General features: G+C 51.3%; 7 protein-coding genes across 7 annotated transcripts; 4 read left to right on the top strand and 3 right to left on the bottom strand.

Moving 5' to 3' along the window:
• Positions 1-1,683: 1,683 nt before the first annotated feature.
• On the bottom strand, positions 1,684-5,372 carry DSM5745_00822 (HECT-type E3 ubiquitin-protein ligase; the record flags this gene model as incomplete). The annotated part of the gene is made up of 2 exons (XM_026742838.1): positions 1,684-2,355; positions 2,403-5,372. The coding sequence occupies 2 exons, from the start codon at positions 5,370-5,372 to the stop codon at positions 1,684-1,686; spliced, it is 3,642 nt and encodes a 1,213-aa protein (XP_026608683.1).
• Positions 5,373-6,176: 804 nt separating this feature from the next.
• DSM5745_00821 (uncharacterized protein) lies at positions 6,177-7,013 on the bottom strand (the record flags this gene model as incomplete). Its single annotated transcript, XM_026742837.1, has 1 exon — positions 6,177-7,013. One exon carries the CDS (start codon positions 7,011-7,013, stop codon positions 6,177-6,179), a length of 837 nt encoding a protein of 278 aa, XP_026608682.1.
• A 1,049-nt stretch (positions 7,014-8,062) lies between these two features.
• DSM5745_00820 (uncharacterized protein) lies at positions 8,063-9,064 on the top strand (the record flags this gene model as incomplete). The annotated part of the gene is made up of 1 exon (XM_026742836.1): positions 8,063-9,064. The coding sequence occupies one exon, from the start codon at positions 8,063-8,065 to the stop codon at positions 9,062-9,064; it is 1,002 nt and encodes a 333-aa protein (XP_026608681.1).
• A 743-nt stretch (positions 9,065-9,807) lies between these two features.
• Positions 9,808-11,147, top strand: DSM5745_00819 (MCT family MFS transporter; the record flags this gene model as incomplete). Its single annotated transcript, XM_026742835.1, has 2 exons — positions 9,808-9,998; positions 10,043-11,147. 2 exons carry the CDS (start codon positions 9,808-9,810, stop codon positions 11,145-11,147), a joined length of 1,296 nt encoding a protein of 431 aa, XP_026608680.1.
• Positions 11,148-12,949: 1,802 nt separating this feature from the next.
• Positions 12,950-14,108, top strand: DSM5745_00818 (uncharacterized protein; the record flags this gene model as incomplete). Its single annotated transcript, XM_026742834.1, has 4 exons — positions 12,950-13,240; positions 13,305-13,684; positions 13,765-13,829; positions 13,885-14,108. The coding sequence occupies 4 exons, from the start codon at positions 12,950-12,952 to the stop codon at positions 14,106-14,108; spliced, it is 960 nt and encodes a 319-aa protein (XP_026608679.1).
• A 773-nt stretch (positions 14,109-14,881) lies between these two features.
• Positions 14,882-15,844, top strand: DSM5745_00817 (putative inositol phospholipid biosynthesis protein Scs3; the record flags this gene model as incomplete). Its single annotated transcript, XM_026742833.1, has 2 exons — positions 14,882-15,697; positions 15,743-15,844. The coding sequence occupies 2 exons, from the start codon at positions 14,882-14,884 to the stop codon at positions 15,842-15,844; spliced, it is 918 nt and encodes a 305-aa protein (XP_026608678.1).
• A 72-nt stretch (positions 15,845-15,916) lies between these two features.
• DSM5745_00816 (uncharacterized protein) lies at positions 15,917-17,161 on the bottom strand (the record flags this gene model as incomplete). The annotated part of the gene is made up of 3 exons (XM_026742832.1): positions 15,917-15,960; positions 16,016-16,279; positions 16,330-17,161. The coding sequence occupies 3 exons, from the start codon at positions 17,159-17,161 to the stop codon at positions 15,917-15,919; spliced, it is 1,140 nt and encodes a 379-aa protein (XP_026608677.1).
• Between the last annotated feature and the right edge of the window lie 229 nt (positions 17,162-17,390).

The raw sequence follows: 17,390 nt of genomic DNA, 5'->3' as shown, positions 1-17,390 counted from the left end.
CAGACGACAAAAAAAACTCAAGACTGAAGGCGGTCCGCCCGATCGGGGAGAGTTTTTTCATTTTTTTCTGCTTTTCGCTGCTGTTCTCGGATATTCGTATACTGCCGACACCCCCCCACACAAACGGCCCACCACTCGTAAGTAATTAATTCGTTCATCTTTGTATGATACATCCCATACATTTCAGAACAGACGCCTTCTCGAACTATGTTCGCTGCGCGCGCCGCGCAGCGATAGGGTAGCGATTTAAAAAAGTATAGATGTTGTGCAGGTACATCATATTATATGGCAAACTGCATATAAATCAATGTACCGCACAATATATCGAGTTTTGCAAGGTAAAATGGTGAGAATCGATAAGTTACAAGGGGCGGTAAGCGCCGATTTGGCAGAATTCGGACTTCGGAGTCAACTACGGTACCACCATATTCAAATATATATCTCATCGTCAGATATCGACCATTTACTAAAACAGTGAATAACTCCAGAACTTCATGGATTTAGATACTAAAGAAACTTATATAAAGCAAAACTAACCTCGCGCTTTCAATATTTGTACTTTATTTTAATTTTTATTGCGATTTCATGGCACTACAAGCTTGCAAAGGTAGGAGTACAATCAAAAAGGGAGCGGCACGTGAGGTTCGAAGCTTCCGTACACGTGCTTCGTTTAAATCAAGCTATACTTTATATGGAAGCCCCTATATAAACAAAAGCCACAACAAAACCAGGCGCGTATTCCTCTACACACCCCAACCAGGTAAGCCCACCACCTACCAAGCCAATTTCTATGCTAATAGACCTCCGAATAGCTTCGAAAATACAGGTACATTGATTTATATGCAATTCTCTATAGAAAACCAAGTATCTGCACCTCCATAATCTTGCCAGCGCGTCGACGGCCTTGCCAACGCGTCGATGGCCTTATTCCTAGCCGAACACCACGCAGATAGACCTCTGAATAGCTTCGCAAATATAGGTACATCGATTTATATGCGATTCTCTATAGAAAACCAAGTACCAGCACGTCAACGGCCTCACCAACGCGCTGACAGCCTTGCCAACGCGTCGACGGCCTTATTCCTAGCCAAACACCACGCGGATAGACCTCTGAATAGCTTCACGAATACAGGTACTTCGATTTGTATGCAATTCTCTATAGAAAACCAGGTACCAGCGCGTTGGTGGCCTTCAACACCAATCTACAGTCAAAAAACGCGTTTACTGCGCCTCAAAATAACTTCAAAAATGAGTTCTCAAAGGTCTTTATTATTAAATTTGCCAGTAAGGTACGGGTACATCGATTTGTGTGGGAGATCTCATAGAAATCGATGTACCTGCACCTCAGCGCGGACTTAGCGATTTTCAAGCAAGTGCGCCCTGAAGGCCTCTGTTCGCGTTTGTATGTCATTTACCATACAAACTGGAACAGCTTGATTACACGGGCACGTGAGGCACTAAAACTCATTCCGACACTAAATGTGTCGGCAGTATACGAATACCCGCTGTTCTCTGGCTCTCCAGTGGCGCTAGTCCGCTCTCGGCTAATCTGCGGCCGCTTTAAGGGCTACCTCGGTCCTCAGGCGTGGCTTCCTTAAGTTCCTTATCGGACAGTCGACTCTTATAGTAGGAGCAGTTGACTAGAACTACTGGTATGTCCATTGGTGTCTGTAGTCTATAATACTAGCTGAGGTCGAATCCTGCCCCAGAATTCACCGCGTACAGCAGCTTCTCCCGCAGAGTGCTCGCGCTCTTATACCGCGGCAGTTTCAGCAGATTAACACAAGTACTTGTACTAGGAAGCCGCTCCTCGTCCTCACTTGAGTCCCGGATACTGAAGCGGGGGTTCAAATGGCTGAACCCCAACAATGGGGCACGTGGCGTCGAGGTCACAAAGCGAAGCACGTTCCGCCGCTCCTCGTTGGTCATTTGGTCCATAACTTCCCAAAAGAGCTTGATTGTCGGATGCTCTTCTTTGTCGTCGCCAATGACGTAGAGACCACCGTACGATGTGTTCCTTCGGAGGTCTTGAACATTAATGTCGCCCGATTCGCCACTGACCAGCGTCTGCAATTCGGACTGGTTAAACATGGAAAGCCACGAAGGTTGGATAATTTGTCCCAGGCCTTGTAGGAAGGCGTTGGTCTGCAAAGCCGGCTGTACTTGGAGCCGGTAGCGTGCGATATATGATATGTACACCAAGCGGTTCTGATTGGTGACGGCGGTGTCTGAGCCGTTGTTCTTCAGGTCTCGAGTGATAGTGCGCTTGCCTCCGCCTGGCAAGGGTATTGTGTCGGTCACGGTGAAATTTAGCGAAAAGTCTTCCACGTCTTCGGGGTAGTTCTTCAATTGTAGCTGGATAGAAATTAGTAAAGAGCATTTTATGAGGAACAATTACGTACCAAGCCTTGATAGAGTCCTTTATCCAGGTCCTGCAAGTCGTTGAGGTTGGCTCGGTATGCCGTCTCGCGTTGAGCAGAACTCATTCCACCCGTCAACGCCCATTTCAGTAGGAAGAAAGGCGCGAAACTGACATCGACCAGGATCCCTTCGTAGAGACATTTTCCGATAACACGTCCCAGGAATTCATACCGTCGGAGCAAGTCACGGACGTGGTCATTCCACTCAGGTGTGTTTTCCTTCAACCCCAGGTGTCGCAGATTTTCCTTCCGTTGTTCAACGGCAACAGGGCTAGGATAGAGCAAATGTTGATCGTTTTCCTCGAACAAGCGCAGACCAACTGTAGACTTGAACGCCTCATTGGTGACACTGGTGAGGAATTCTTTGGTAACACCGCCGCCATCAATCCCCGCTTCTGGGGCATCGAATTTGTCAATGAAAGTGATCTGTATCGGCTCCTTGAGGGCCTCTCCAAGCTCATAGAATTGCTCAAACGCGTCGTCGAATAAACTTTCGCGGCGAATGTTGGCGTGATGACGACTGAGGATATCCTGCATCGTCGAGCGCATATCAGTCAAACGGCCCATGGAAGCCTGTGCCACCGACATCCGCCAGGAATCGGGATCGATAAACCCGTGCCTTCGGCGCAGTTGGTCGCGGTAGATAAACTGGCGAAATATCTGTACCCGGGTGGCAAATGGAATGAAGAACGGCATGTTCTTCAGGATCTCTAGTCGAGGGGCCACAGCCTCCAACTGTTTTCGACGAGTAGCTTGTTGCTGGCGGCGCCTCAGAGCTTCAATCCGTCGCGCCTGCTGTGCGCGCCCGGTCCCAACAAGCCCAAGAGACGGCTCATCGAAGTCGTCCGTCATCAAGTCATCCTGATCTTCTTCGTCCTCGTCCTCCAGTTGATGTCTGCTCTCTTCTTCCGCGACAACAGCGGGGATAAAGCCTTCCATGTTGAAGCGGCTGGTCATCAGCCAGTGGCCGTCGGGAAGAAACTTTCTTCGCGAGTCGCGCTCATGGACCATCCTCAGGAGACCAGTGACAAGGCCCTTGAAATAATCTAGCGGAATTCCCGTCACTCCAGGCAATCCCTTGTCCTTGTTCTTGTGTTCTATATCCCGGACGCTTGCTACTGTATCCAGTGGTGCCGATATCGAGCTGAAGTAATTTCGGATTCCGCCGCTATCTTGAACCGTTTCATTCTCCGTCAAGTCCGCCGAGTTCCAGTAAAGAGTAAACGCGAGATTCTTGAGGAAGATTGTCATTTCTTGAACATCATTAAGAGGCAGGGCGCTCTCTCTAGTCCAAGATATACGCGCGTTCGAAGAGGCGGTAAATGAAGAACCGCTCGAGAAGAACTCATCGTCGTCCATGACCTTGAGCACGAAGGTATACAACTCGAGGAAAAGAAGAATGATAGTCCATTCCTGGTCTCTGTCGTCCTGACTGGAGTTTGATTCAACCGGCTTCAACAAGGGTAAAACCCCAGTGGAGTCACGGCTGATAGCGGCAAATACCTTGCTAGAGCGCGACGCCTGCCAGAAGTATTTGATAGCTGGAATCTGCCCACCCGCCTGATCTCCTGAGCTAGCTGAGCCCAGGTACAGCCACATGCGGATATCGTCACCTCGCCGGGGGAAGACCCGTAGAAGCGTCAAGGCGTAATGAGCCAAGTTCCTAGCTTCAGTGGAGGCGCCGGAGTCGGAATCCGCAAGTTCACTTTGTGACAAATGAGTGGGCTGCAGTTGCGAGAGCAGACCAGTTATACTTGTTTGATTGACCAGGCTAAACAGCTGATCCTTGATAAAGGGATGCAAATATGCTCCTTTGTTATCGTCGTCAAGCTCCGCAGACTCCTCGGCCTCCAAGACGCGGGAGATTTGCAGCACCGTCGAGTTTAGCAGTGCTGAGACGACTTTTACAAATCCAAGGTCTAAAGTATGATGCGTGGCCTGGCTTCCTAAGGCATATCTGTGAAAGAATATGAAATAAGCCAGCATCCAAAGTCGGGAATCCACGCCATCGGAGCCCTGGCTATAACTGAGGAGCAGAGGCGCCAACGCGGACGTCAACAGTTTGTAGTTGATATTGCTCGCCAAGACATCTAGCGATCCGAGAGTTTCCAACAGGTCGGGGAGGGTCAAGTAGCTCCTAGCAAACCACTCGTAGGCAGTAAGCGTCTCGGAGGTAATAGGTAATAACAAGGTAAGAACACTCTGAGCAAGATCGGTTTTGGATAGAGGCGACCGGCTGGATATCGAATTATAGTTCTTCGTGAGATTAGCCATGGTAGAGTAATATTCCCGTGCAAGCCGCGCCATCTGTTTCGGGATAAGATCTGTGAGAAATTTCAGGAGCTGCAGGTGCTGACCGATAGCAAAGGCAGGCATGCTTGGTGAAATCGCCGACTGCAAGACACGCAAGGTCATCTCGGCCAGCCGCTTCAGGAGCATCGTCCATTCGCCCTCCGTCGCCAGGGACGGCACCTCATGTAGTGTTCTCTGAAACGCATCCGAAAAGTATACCAAGCGAACGATGTCCCCGCCATTCCAAGGCTCAATAAACTGGACCAAGAGCCGTAGCTGGGACAGACACGCGGCGGCAGAGTCAAACGGAGCGGCCGGTTGCAGTGTGGGGCTCTGCTGCTTTGCAAGGTCATCGAATAAAGGCAGTGAAGCGGTCCTTGCATATTCGATGGCGTCCCATTCCGCCCGCCACTTCCCTCGCGTTATCTTCCTGCTCCGATAGCCCCTCCATGTGCGCTGAACGACTCGGCTCGCCCCTAATCGATCTCGTTCGAGTTGTCGGAGTTGTCGCTCCTGCTGTGCAATCGCAAGGGAACTCTGAGGACCGGAGCCGTGAGGATTTTGTCTTCCGGATGGGTATGCGGCGAAGGGGTTGTTGGTGCGGCCAGAGAGGTTCACCTGCCGTGGGCGGCGCGAGTTGCCCGTGAAGGACGTGAACATGGTTTCGTCGACTCGGTCGGAATCAGAGATCCGCAAGGACTCGATCTGTCAGTAGTAAGTACAGCTGTCTCAGAAGGCAAACGGACAACACGGACCCCATGCCGCAAGAAAGTAGTGATGACTTGTCGGGCGGCGATGGTCAGAAGGAGGTGGAAAGCCGGAGTTCGGTTTGTGATGACATGCAGATTGCAGGTTGTGCACACGCACTGGAGCTGCTACGGCCACCCACTCTTCTCAACACCAAGACCTGGCCTCCCCCAACAAGTTGCAACCAACAATTAAAGGACACAGCCGCTCATCAGACTTACGGAGTACAAGCAACATTAATGCCGAAATAACAATCAATTCTTAGGACTCTCAAGAGTAGCCCGCAAGATGATAGGCTTATTGATATGTTTTTTAGGACGGATATATCCGGATGTCAACCATCTCCAGGTTAACCACTGGAACTGATCCAATAATATCTAACAAGAACGTCCAGAGGCTGGCTTATCTTACTTCTAGGAATTACAGGACGAAGTCCCAATTGGAAAACTATGAAATTCAGACTAGTATGAGCTGGTTTATCCTAACTGTCTCTCAAAGCCTGGACTTGGTCTTTCAGTCTCGAGGCCCATTTTTCTTCAGTTTCAAGCAACTTTCAGCAATGTCGATCAACTGCCTGCAGGATTGCGTCTAACGCCGAATGACAACTTAACCATTTTTCAATGTGCCCATTAACGCCTTTTGACCCGCTTGCGTGCCTTCGTCAGCCTGAGATTCGAAGATGTTGGAGATTTGTTCACACTCTCCCATCCCATCAGACTAGGGTCGGTCACAGAATGGGTGCATAGGAGCCTGGCTGTTTGCGCGAGGAGGCCTAATATTGGTGGACTTGTCCTCGGGACACTCCGGGGGTTCTGAGTTGTCAGATGCACGTTCCAGCCCGTTTTGCAATGTTCTGGAATCAAGCTCGGGATTGACAGTCCAGATTCTCCAGAGCATATCCTGGTGTTGATCCTTCAACCGCTCTAATCTGCCTTTCAGATCATTTACTTCTTCTGTCACCCCCGTCATCCAGGATTTCATCCGGTCTTCAAGGCTTGCCATCTCCGCGAGGGCGTCCTTCTTGCCAGTGAACATGTCGTAATCTTCGGATGCCATATCAGCGAGCCCACGCTTGAGCTCCTCAATCCTTGGCAACATCTGTTCGCATGTACGCGAGACTTCCACCATTATACGTGCATGGTGCTGGTCCTCCTCGGCCTCGGCCCTGTCGCAGGACGGTTCCTGGACGCCTGACGTCCGGTCGTCCAACTGCTCGTGAGTTTCGTCAGGCTGGCAACTTCTCCTTCCGTTCTCTTTTCCTACTTGGCCTGACGACTCTCCTAGCTGTATGGTCTTGCTTTGCGACAAGTCTTTGGCATATGACAGATCTTTTGGCGAATATGTGCTCTCTCCACCAGTGCCCTGAAACGCTTGCTCTTGCTTCGCGAGTCTGTCTTCCAGTTCTGTGATTCGAGCCTGCTGTCGCATTTGCGTAGCCTCAATCATATCGAACATTTCCCCGGGGCATCGGGCGGAGTACAGCACGAACTCGTCGAGCGAGATAGTCCAGGCCGCGGAGTCCGCAGATTCTCTTATAATGATAAATCGCTGCATGTTGTGAGGATCTTCTATCTTCGTGGCTTGATAGATGCTCATAGATTTCAGTCTCTTGTATATCCGATGATAAAGAGGGAAGAGAGGTGAAAGAAGGTAGGAACTTGGTCCTGAAAAGTACATGACTTGCCCAGGTCCAGTGACTCAGAAGGAGAAGGTTCCCGACTGGTGAGGAACAAGGCCCCGACAATACATAATTCTATCAGAGACTGACTTCCGACCAGCCCCTCTGCCGTCAGTATTGTCTCTTCCAGACAAACCGGCGGTTAGGACCAAGGCTAGCAGCCGGTTGGCTACAGCCATGAACGACAAGAATGCCGATGCACTATTTTTGTTCTCAAAGTGCCCCAAGAGTCCAAGTTTTCGAATTAGCGTTCTGCGGGCATTCATTCCGGTTCCTCGTGGAAAAGTGCATGTGCTGCGATGTTGAATGGGCAAGTAAGTTTGCAGATGAGAGGCTCCCGGTACTCTAAGAACTTGCCATGTGATTCTCTCATCGCGATATTTCACTTGTATCTCCAATGGGACCCAATATCCCAACGCTTTTGAGCAGTACCTGAAATTCCTGAATACCTGGTATATGGATCGGATCGGATCTAACCGTCGATGTATGAATTCTATCCAAAGGCATCGACACAGCCCAATCATCAAGAGCAATTCCAACGGTCTGGTCTACTCAGTGGTTACCCATCTCGGAAATCTCCTCCTCAAACAGACCAAGACCCCAGCCAGCAGATCGATCTCAGCCTTGCACCCGCCAAGGCCTTCAGCCCAGGTAGCCAAGCCTGGGTCGCCTCAGCCCTAGACCGTTTCTGGCGCTACCCGCCGCCTGGGGGATGTCAGATTGTCAGTGGGGGCCTGGGCTGATCATTCAGCTTGGAATGGATTACCCAGAAATCTGTCAGACGCCGCTGCTGATTAGATGGTTTAGAGTAATCTTAGTTCGGTTTCCTTCAGCTGCGTTCTGCTGTAGGGTGTCTATAAAGGCAGACGGATGCCTACCTTTATTACCAACTCACTTTCTTTTGACACTCTACTATCTAGATACGATGTATGACAGCTTTGAAAAGAACAGAGGAACAGGGTTCCAAGGGCCAGGGTATGGCTACGGTTACAGCTATCCTCAACATCCAAACCCACAACCACAAGCACCTCTCCCTCAACACGGCCCCAGTTACGGCTACACCACTGGCCCTCCAGCTCAATCAACAACCGGTCCTGGATATGGCTATGGATTTGACTATAATGCTCCACCACCCAGCTACGAAAACCACAATGGATATGGATACGGACCGAGCAACGGCAACGCTCATGGCGAGATACCCGTACCTGGGCATCAAAACCGCTATCCGAACGAAAAACCTCACAACCAATATAGCCGCACCGGTTACTCCCATTACCAAGGCAATGTCCCAGCCCCAGCACCTCACCACATAACCTCCTCAGGCCTCACACCATCTCTACACCGTGGCCCGCAGAGCCTAGTCCTGCGACAATCGCCCAGCACGCATAAGGTAATATTCATACACCCCGCCGGCGCTCCCATCAACTCCCCACCGCTCTACAGTCTGACCTCATCCCCCAAAACTTCCAAAGCTGATTACGTCCTTGCCCGGGGGGCCGACCCGAATAACCCCGTTGCCCTAGTCGGTGAAGTGAAATCGCATACCTTTAGCAGCAAATATGACCTGACTGTCCGCGGAACGACATACGTGCTCAAGGAGTCGCCGATGGGGTCAAGCTTTAAGATCGAGCTGCCTGGAAGGGGAGTGTTCAAGTGGTATACGGACGAAGATCACCTGACGAGTAAGATGTGGTTGAAAGATGAGAGCAAGAATGTCCTTGCAACGTACGATAAGAGTCGTGAGAAGAGCAGTGTCGGGACGTGGAAGAAGTTTGTTGGTGGGAAGGATCGCGAACTTCAGCTGCATGGGGGCTTCGATGACTTCTTTGTTGAGGTCCTGCTTGTTAGCATTTATGCGGTGAAGATGGCAAATGAAGGGGCCATTGAGACGGCCGTCGAGGTTGCTAGTGCCGTTGCGGGGGCTTGATCAGTCCTCGGGTTGTATGTTGATTGTTCTTGCGCTTGATTATGGATTGAGTTGGAATTGCGTTTTGGTTTGTCGTTGAGAGCTTTTAACAAAGCAGCTCAATTTGACTATGAGGAGAATTGTTAGTATTCGATTCATGCACATTGAAGTTACTAACCTCCCATATATCAGTTTCCTGAACACTTCTTGGTCAAGGATTCATTGGTCTATACATCAAATGCCAAAGACTTGTGGATCACAATTTCTCTTCAACGCCGTACGGCGGTTGCTGGAGTGGTCGAGCGGCGAGTAAGTCCGATGTTCGAACAAGGATCCATGCTCGGCTTTATGGGCAGATTCAATCCGAAGTGCGAATACATTTAGAACTTGGACAGCACACTGGGTGCCTCCAAATGGGTGTCGCGGCTGGCATTGCGAGGGAACACAAGGGGCTTGAGGTAACGCTGCCCAAGCGGAAGGCAGGAGGCAACAGACATGAACGTGGTCGGGAAACAGTCGTACCTAATCAGCATAACTCTTTAACTCTCGAAAGACAGCAAGAGCGTCTTGAAGCTCTGAGTGTGTCGGCGAGACAAAGAGGGAAGGGACGGGGTTAAGGCGCGGAATATTCGCTCGGGCTCGGCTTCTTGATCTGGCCCGGCGACTTTGTACCTCTGTGTTCCCTCAACCAATTTATAAATTGCACTCAGTACCCCTTTGATCCTGATTCATACAACAAGACTTTCAGGTCAAAGGCTACCATCATGTCGAATCAACCAGTCGCCGAAGTGGCCGAATCGACTCAGACCTCGGAGGAGAAAAGGGACGAGCCCACCCAGCCTAAAGAGGGGGAGACCAGCCCCGACTATCCTGAGGGAGGCTTCAAGGCCTGGAGCGTGGCGCTGGGAAATGCCGGCGTCATGTTCTGCACCCTAGGCTACATCAACTCCTGGGGGTACGTATAAACTGGTCGACGGAATATCAAACTAACGTCTGCAGTGTTTATCAGGCCTACTACGAAGCAAACCAGCTCCGCAACTCGACTGCGTCGGCGATCTCCTGGATTGGCTCGCTCCAGTCGTTCTCCATCTTCAGCGCCGCTTTGGTCGGCGGCCCTCTGTTCGATAGATACGGCGGCAAAATCATCTACCCTCCGGCTCTGGCATTCGTATTCACTATATTCATGACGAGTCTGTGCAAGGAATACTATCAGTTCATACTGGCCCAGGGCATCCTCGGCGGCGTTACACAGGGTCTGACCATGGCGCCTGCCATGGCTGCGACGCCGCAATACTTCTTCAAAAGGCGCGGCGTGGCCATGGGCTTGGGAGTCGCAGGCGCTTCTATCGGCGGAGTCATACATCCCATTGTGCTGAACCAATTGCTCACACAGACCGATCTCGGTTTTGGGTGGTCCGTTCGAATTGAAGCCTTTTTGACTCTGGCTATTCTTCTCATCTCATGCCCTGCCATCCAGGCTCGTGTGCCACCGCGCAAAAGCAGCTTCTTTCTGCTGAGAGCTTTCAAAGAAGCAGGGTACACTTCACTTATTGTCGGCTCGTTCTTCACTTTCATGGGAATGTTCTGTCCACTCTTCTACCTTCCTTCCTACGGCATATCACAAGGCATGACACCCACGTTGGCATTCTATCTCAGCGCCATTCTCAACGCCGCCTCCTTCCCTGGCCGCATCGTCCCCGCAATTCTTTCCGACAAGTTCGGCAAGCTCAACGCCTTTGCCGCGGCAGGGATAACGACAGGTTTACTCACGCTATGCTGGCAGTTTGTAAAGGGCAACGTTGGCGTCATTGTCTTCACCGCGCTGTTCGGCTTCTTTTCTGGAGCGATCATATCTGGCGGCACGGTGACACTAGCCAATTGCGCAAAGCATCCCAAAGATATAGGAACATACATGGGAATGGGAATGGCATGGACCTCGGTGGGAAGCTTGATTGGACCGCCCGTTAGCGGTGCTCTGAAGGACACGGATCTGGGGTATAAGGCAGTGGCGATGTTTGCCGGGACGGCGAGTCTGCTGGGTGGACTGCTCGTCCTGCTTGTAGTGAAGCCATTGAGTGGGTTCAAGATTTTGTCACTGGGGTGATATGATCTCTGCGTTCAAGCCACTTCCTGATGGTGGCACTGATTCTCTTCTTCTCGGCAACTTCTGGTGGCTAATGCGTTTATATAGTTTTATTTAATGCATAACTAGGGAAGATTTGTTGATACTGACCACCTCCCCTTTGTCTTTGTGTTTTAGATTACAGTGCAACAGTATACAAATTAACATGAAAAAACTCGGTCTGCCGGGCCCTTCTACCTCTCCTGTTTCTCCTATTGTTACTTAGAACCTATCACACAGACAACCAGAAAACCAGAAGCCCCGGCCGGGAGCTCCATGTATAGGAAAAGCGACAATCGCATTTGTTTAGTTTCGTCTCTCTAGACTAGGTACCTTTTCCGCCTCGAATCTCCATCCTTCACGTTCATTGTGTTCTCTACCACCATCTTGCAATGATACGGTAGAAGCCAAAACACGTGAGGTCCTCAACGTCCTTCGTGTCTCCACACTCTTTTCTCTCTTCTTATTCCTCGCATTTGATATACTCAGCCACTTTATTTTCCCTTTCGTCCATTTTACGACGACCAGATCCCTAAGTAGTCATTCATCAAGACACCCGCACGTCCAAGGACTGTTCATGGTCCAGCCGTTTGGATTATCATTCCGGGCATACTGCTACCGTACTAAGGTGCGTCCTGGGCTTTGCGCAAGACCAGGGGAATTGACATTCCTGTAACGCTAACCTTTGTTTAGCCAGGACCCCGCTGTACAGCGCCAGCATTGACGAATGCAGCTCCCCTTCAAGCCAGGGAAGCCATGTCGTCACTTTCCAGCACATTTCCCAGACATAGCGATGCGCTCCCTTCTCTGCGAATGTGGCGCCGTTGAGAAATTCCTCGTCTGCGCAGCCTCCTTTGCGCCCATATGCACAATGCCTTTGAATGCGTCCCCCGATGGCCGCTCATATCTTCGGTGATCATTCATGTTTCTGGCCAGGGTTCAGACCCGGAGACCACCTTCTACTGAAGAATGGAGTGTTGCCCCAGGATCGGCCCGAGAGAGAAATAGTACGAAAGTTGAATTTGGGATAGGACGAATCCTACATATGAACCAGATTTTCTGATTCGAGCGGTATCTAGCTAGTACGACCTCCACGCAAGAACGCCCGATGTACTCAGGATTCATTAGGCTGGACAGATGTCTTATACCCACTACGTGGAAGTATAGCCTAACAAGGCAATTTGATATCGGCAACGGCGGACAAGTGAGCACCAACAAAGGGCCGATCCCCGTTCCTCGTGCATATGTACGCCAACGCTCCGATGACCCTGGGTACACAGCCCAGTATGATCTTCCACTCACGGACTTTCTTGGGCAGCTATAATTATCAGCGGGGCAATGCGGTGCAGCTCATAATGCAGTCGCAATTGAAATTACTCGTCGGGCTATTGTCGGATCTACCGTATCAGTGCCTAGATGGGGGGACTGCCAACCCTACCTCGGTTTTATCGGAGCGAAACGCGTAGATTCGGCTGATCTTTATATTGTTGAGATTCCGTGTTGACAGTAAGAGCCTCAAAGACGGGCTTGTCGATCCCGGGTTTGCGTTATGCATTACTGGTAGGATGATCTGCTATTGGGTCATCCATGCACCGCAGCCTGCAGCACCAGCAAGACAATCGGACATTCATGGACAAATGACAGAGGGCGGAAAATGTTGGTATCACCATGGTCCTTGAGCGCCCCGAGCAAAAGAAGGTCGATCCCATCTGAGCTTCTTTTCATGACTCGGTCATCCACGCTCGTTTAGTCCTCTGTTTTACAAGTATACCATAGCTGTTGCCATGGGATCCCACCATGCTCCAGAGCCAGACACCGTTGCCCACAGTCGAACACTGATCGCAATAGCTACTGGAACAATAACGCTTCTGGCCTCGTTATCCGTTATTCTGCGTCTTGCTTCACGGATCCTTAACCGGCTCGGGGTGCGCTGGGATGATTGGGCTTGTGTCGGAGCCCTAGTATTCGCGTACGGCTATCTAGCCACCACTATTGTTGCTGCAGTTCTTGCGGCGGATAGATTGTTATACCAGCCTTGGGAGCATGGCTTTTCACACATTGCCTTCTATCTACAGGTTGGTAGCCTGCCATACTTTCCAACCCCTAAGAATGGATCCTCTAACCACACCGACCGACCAGCAACTCATCCTCCCAAACAGCATCCTCTACAACACCAGCGTCTCCCTGTGCAAAATCTCAATCCTCCTCTTTTACACTCGGATCTTCTCGACGTCGCGGCCCTTGCAAATGACAGTGTACATCGTCGCTGCCTTCATAGCCGCATACTGGATTTCGGTTATCTGCGGGAGTATATTCATGACGGACCCCATTGAAGCGCAGTGGAAGATGTGGATTTCACACCGACGGATCAATACGTTCCGGTTCTACCTAACAATGGGGGTCGCGAACACGGTTCTCGATCTAGTTGTGCTGGTGATTCCACAGCCTCTGGTATGCGGGTTGCAGATGGGCCGGAGGCAGAGGGTTTCGGTGTCGTTTGTTTTTGCGTTGGGCGGGTTGTGAGTCCGTCCCTATCGTGCCGTATCTCGATAAAGTCTGCTCCATTCCATTTGTTTCTGTGCTGATCAAGGGACGGTAGTGTGTGTATAGCCAGCATAGTGCGTATCTACTTCATTGCGACGATGAATATGAGCGATGCACATTGTACGTCTTGCTTACCCATACTTCAAGAGACCAACTGACTCTGCGTTTGCCCTAGACACTCATACCAACGCGACGCTCTGGACCATGATCGAGATGAACACGGGCATCATCTGCACCTGCCTCCCGATGCTGCCTGGCTTCGTGCAGTATTTCCATCGCCGGTATTTCGCGAGGAAAAGCAGCACTGCTGCCACCGAGGGGGCACTCGTGTCGAGAGATATGACTTATAGTCCTCTACCACATCACGTCGAGGAGGGGAGTTCAGTCAGGGAAGCATAGGGTTGAATACCACATGCAGTGCTCTGTCCAAATGTCTTGATAAATAAATAATCTTACCGAGCCAACAAGATCAATGTGCTTGAGCTTTGTCTGGCAAATATATATATCATCTGGATGTTTCAACCTAGGTTATTGGGGAACCACTAACCGGCTCGGTCTTTCAAAACAGTCAATGTTCACGCTCTGGCGCACGATTATTTACGCAGTGTGTCCAGAGTAAGGCTTGCGGTGGGCAATAGGCCTTGGCGGCGCTGTGGGTTTAGTATGCCTGCCGACCGTCTTGAGACCTACCATATCGGCTTGGTGAAAGAAATGGCTTTGGAAATCATAATAAATAGTGCAGTGGTCAGATCGGGAAGCATAGTACAGTGAACAAAAAAAAAAACTGGTGAAAAAAACATACAACAGCTGGGATTCGCATGTGGTCACCCACCATACTACTAACCAGCCGGCGTGTGGCTTAAGTACGGCTGAGCGGACGGGAAGCCCTGTTCTCCACACCCTGTGGTCGTATGTGCTTGTCTAAAATTAATAGTAATTTATATATTAACTGACTGCTGCCAAGGGTTGCTGAGCGACGTCATCCGATCGGCACCAAAATCGACTTCTTCGGCCTCAACGCAACTTCGTCACCTTGACTCTCTTCCCTCAACCTCCCATCCTACCAACTACTCTCTTCTATTCTCTTTACCGTCTAATCCTCTAGTTATACCCCTTGTTTCTTTATAGACCTTTTTGTTACTGCCGCCATCGGATCCCGAGAAGAACGCACAATGCCACCCCCTTCCGATCCCCCAACGCCAACATCAACACCACGCTTCCCACCCTTAAAAATCCTCCTAATCTACCCAAACATCCTCCTAACGGGCTCCCTCTTCTCCATCCTCTCGCCCGTCGCACAACCCCCGCTCTCCGACGACCCCGCCGTAACCTCCGCCCCGCTAAACTACTTCGCCCGTAAAGACAACATCTTCAACATCTTCTTCGTCAAAATCGGCTGGATCTGGTTCACGCTCGCATTCGGCGCTCTCCTCCTCTCATACACCCCCTCGCCCGACCGCGCGCGCCGCCAAGTGCAGGCTCTTTCGCGGTACGCCCTCGCAACGCTCGCCTGGTACCTCGTGACGCAGTGGTTCTTCGGGCCGGCGATCATCGATCGGAGTTTCGTCATAACCGGTGGGAAATGCGGGGATGCGGTTGCGGAACTGCGCGCTGCTGAGGTTGAGAAGGGCGTTGTTGGCGCGCGCGTCGACGACTTCGGGACTTATTTGACGGCGACTGCTTGTAAGGCTGCGGGGGGTCAGTGGAGTGGTGGGCATGATGTTAGCGGGCATGTGTTTATGCTTGTGCTTGTTACGGCTGTGTTGGGGTTTGAGGCTGTTGGGGTTATGATGCAGGGGGAGGGTGAAAGTGCGACGACTGCGACTGCCTCGGAGACGGATGCGGATGAGAAGGCGAAGACTTGGGTGGAGGTAGAATCCGGTAATGAGGTTCGGACGTGGGCACTGCGCTTTGTTGCTGGGATTATTGGGCTGGGTTGGTGGATGCTGCTTATGACGGCTATCTGGTTTCATACGTGGTTGGAGAAGGTATGTCGCTGGCTCAGTTATAACGATGTCAAGCTAACCTCTCAGGCGAACGGTCTGCTTATCTCGCTCGGCGCGATATACCTTATTTACTTCCTCCCGCGACGCATGTCGCAATGGAGGAACATTGTCGGCATTCCTGGCGTATAACTTATAGATTTTTGGGTTGTATACTACGTGTACAGTACACTACAATTTTATACATCAATGCATGGCCTTGTTTCACGACATGATCGGCTCAGGACCGAAATATCCCCGTTGGAACGCTGCTCTGTCAGCCAGTGCCCTTATGATACTAAATAGGATTTTGGTTAGACGCACCTCCCGGAATCAAAGCTGCCGCATACATGACCCTCGTGATGGGCCTGAGATCCTCGGGCGTCGCATCCTTGCCGATCGCCCCATCCATCCTCGACCTCCAAACCTCGAGAATCTGGTCCCCGTACGCCCGCAGATCACCGGATCTCTCTTTCTCGGATTCCTGCTCAGCCATACATCGCAGGCCCAGCGCAGTCCCGAACTCGCGGAACGCAAGCCGGTATTTCATGCCGCGGTCAAGGTAGCGGCGGATCTCGAGCAGTTCGTCTATCGCCGTCAAATCCCAAATCCAAACTAAAGGAAGGGAGGGAACATACAAATCTGCTCAAAACACCTATCCGCCAACCTCCTCGCCCACTCTTCCTCAATCACCCAGTGCACAGTCCACATCGTCATCCCCAGATCCAGCGGATCCGAAGAGACGAAATGCTCGCCCTTGCGTTTCATGACGCGCGCATAATCGTCTATCTCGTCTTTCAGCACTCCACCTCCGTCTCGATTCCTGAAATGGTCATCCGCCGCCTGCAACAGCCGAAACATCACGAACCCATCGACGGGATCTAGATTCCCCTCGCTCGCAACCAACGGCCTAGACAAATTCATACTCATCTTCCAGACCATGCGCGGGTTCTCAGACGCCCGATTCACGAAGAACGGCGCGTGGATGGCTTTGGCCAGCGCGATCGCCTGCTCGTTGTATGTTGGGTCATCGCTCGCCAGACTCATCCGGTTCAGCGCGAACATCCACAGCGTCAAGTAATGGTGGTACTGCCCGTCGCCGTCGCTGCCTGCTTCCTCGGTTTTCCCGATCCGCAGACCGCCGCCGAGCGAGTTGGACTCTGTTGCGCCGGGGAGAAGCGCGGAGCCATCGCGGGTGCGCCCGAGGACGTCGTGAACGGTGGTTACGAGACGCGAGGCAAGTGTTAGGTAGTGGGTGTTCCTGGCGTTTGTGGGGCTATTGCGGTTTGTTTCGATGTGTAGTGTTAGTAGTGCGAGGACGCCGAATGCGTCGGTCCAGAGGTAGCGGCCTTTGTGCCCGCCCGAGGCTTGGGGTGGGGTCCAGGTGTTTGGGTGTGAGAGGGTGGAGGGTGTTATGGGGCCGTAGAGGGTTGAGAGGGTTGAGGTGAAGGTTTCGAGGGGGGATTGCATTGCTTTATTTGTGATGGAGTGGTGGGTTTGTGGTTTAAGGATGGGTTTGCTAGAGACGCAGGTGGGTAACTGAAGCTGAAGGAGGGTGGATATACCCCGATGGATGCGGATTCGATGCATCTCTTACATATCCAGACACATCAGTCTCTTACACAATGTCGATTGTGAATGAGTGCTGATTGATGGATGCCAGTGATGAAGTCATCATGACACCGGCCTGACATCTACA

The sequence above is a fragment of the Aspergillus mulundensis genome (genome assembly GCF_003369625.1).
Source record: "Aspergillus mulundensis strain DSM 5745 chromosome Unknown scaffold_0, whole genome shotgun sequence".
Lineage (NCBI taxonomy): Eukaryota > Fungi > Ascomycota > Eurotiomycetes > Eurotiales > Aspergillaceae > Aspergillus > Aspergillus mulundensis.
The sequence above is the reverse complement of the archived record's forward strand: the minus strand, read 5'-3'. Positions and strand labels throughout refer to the sequence as shown.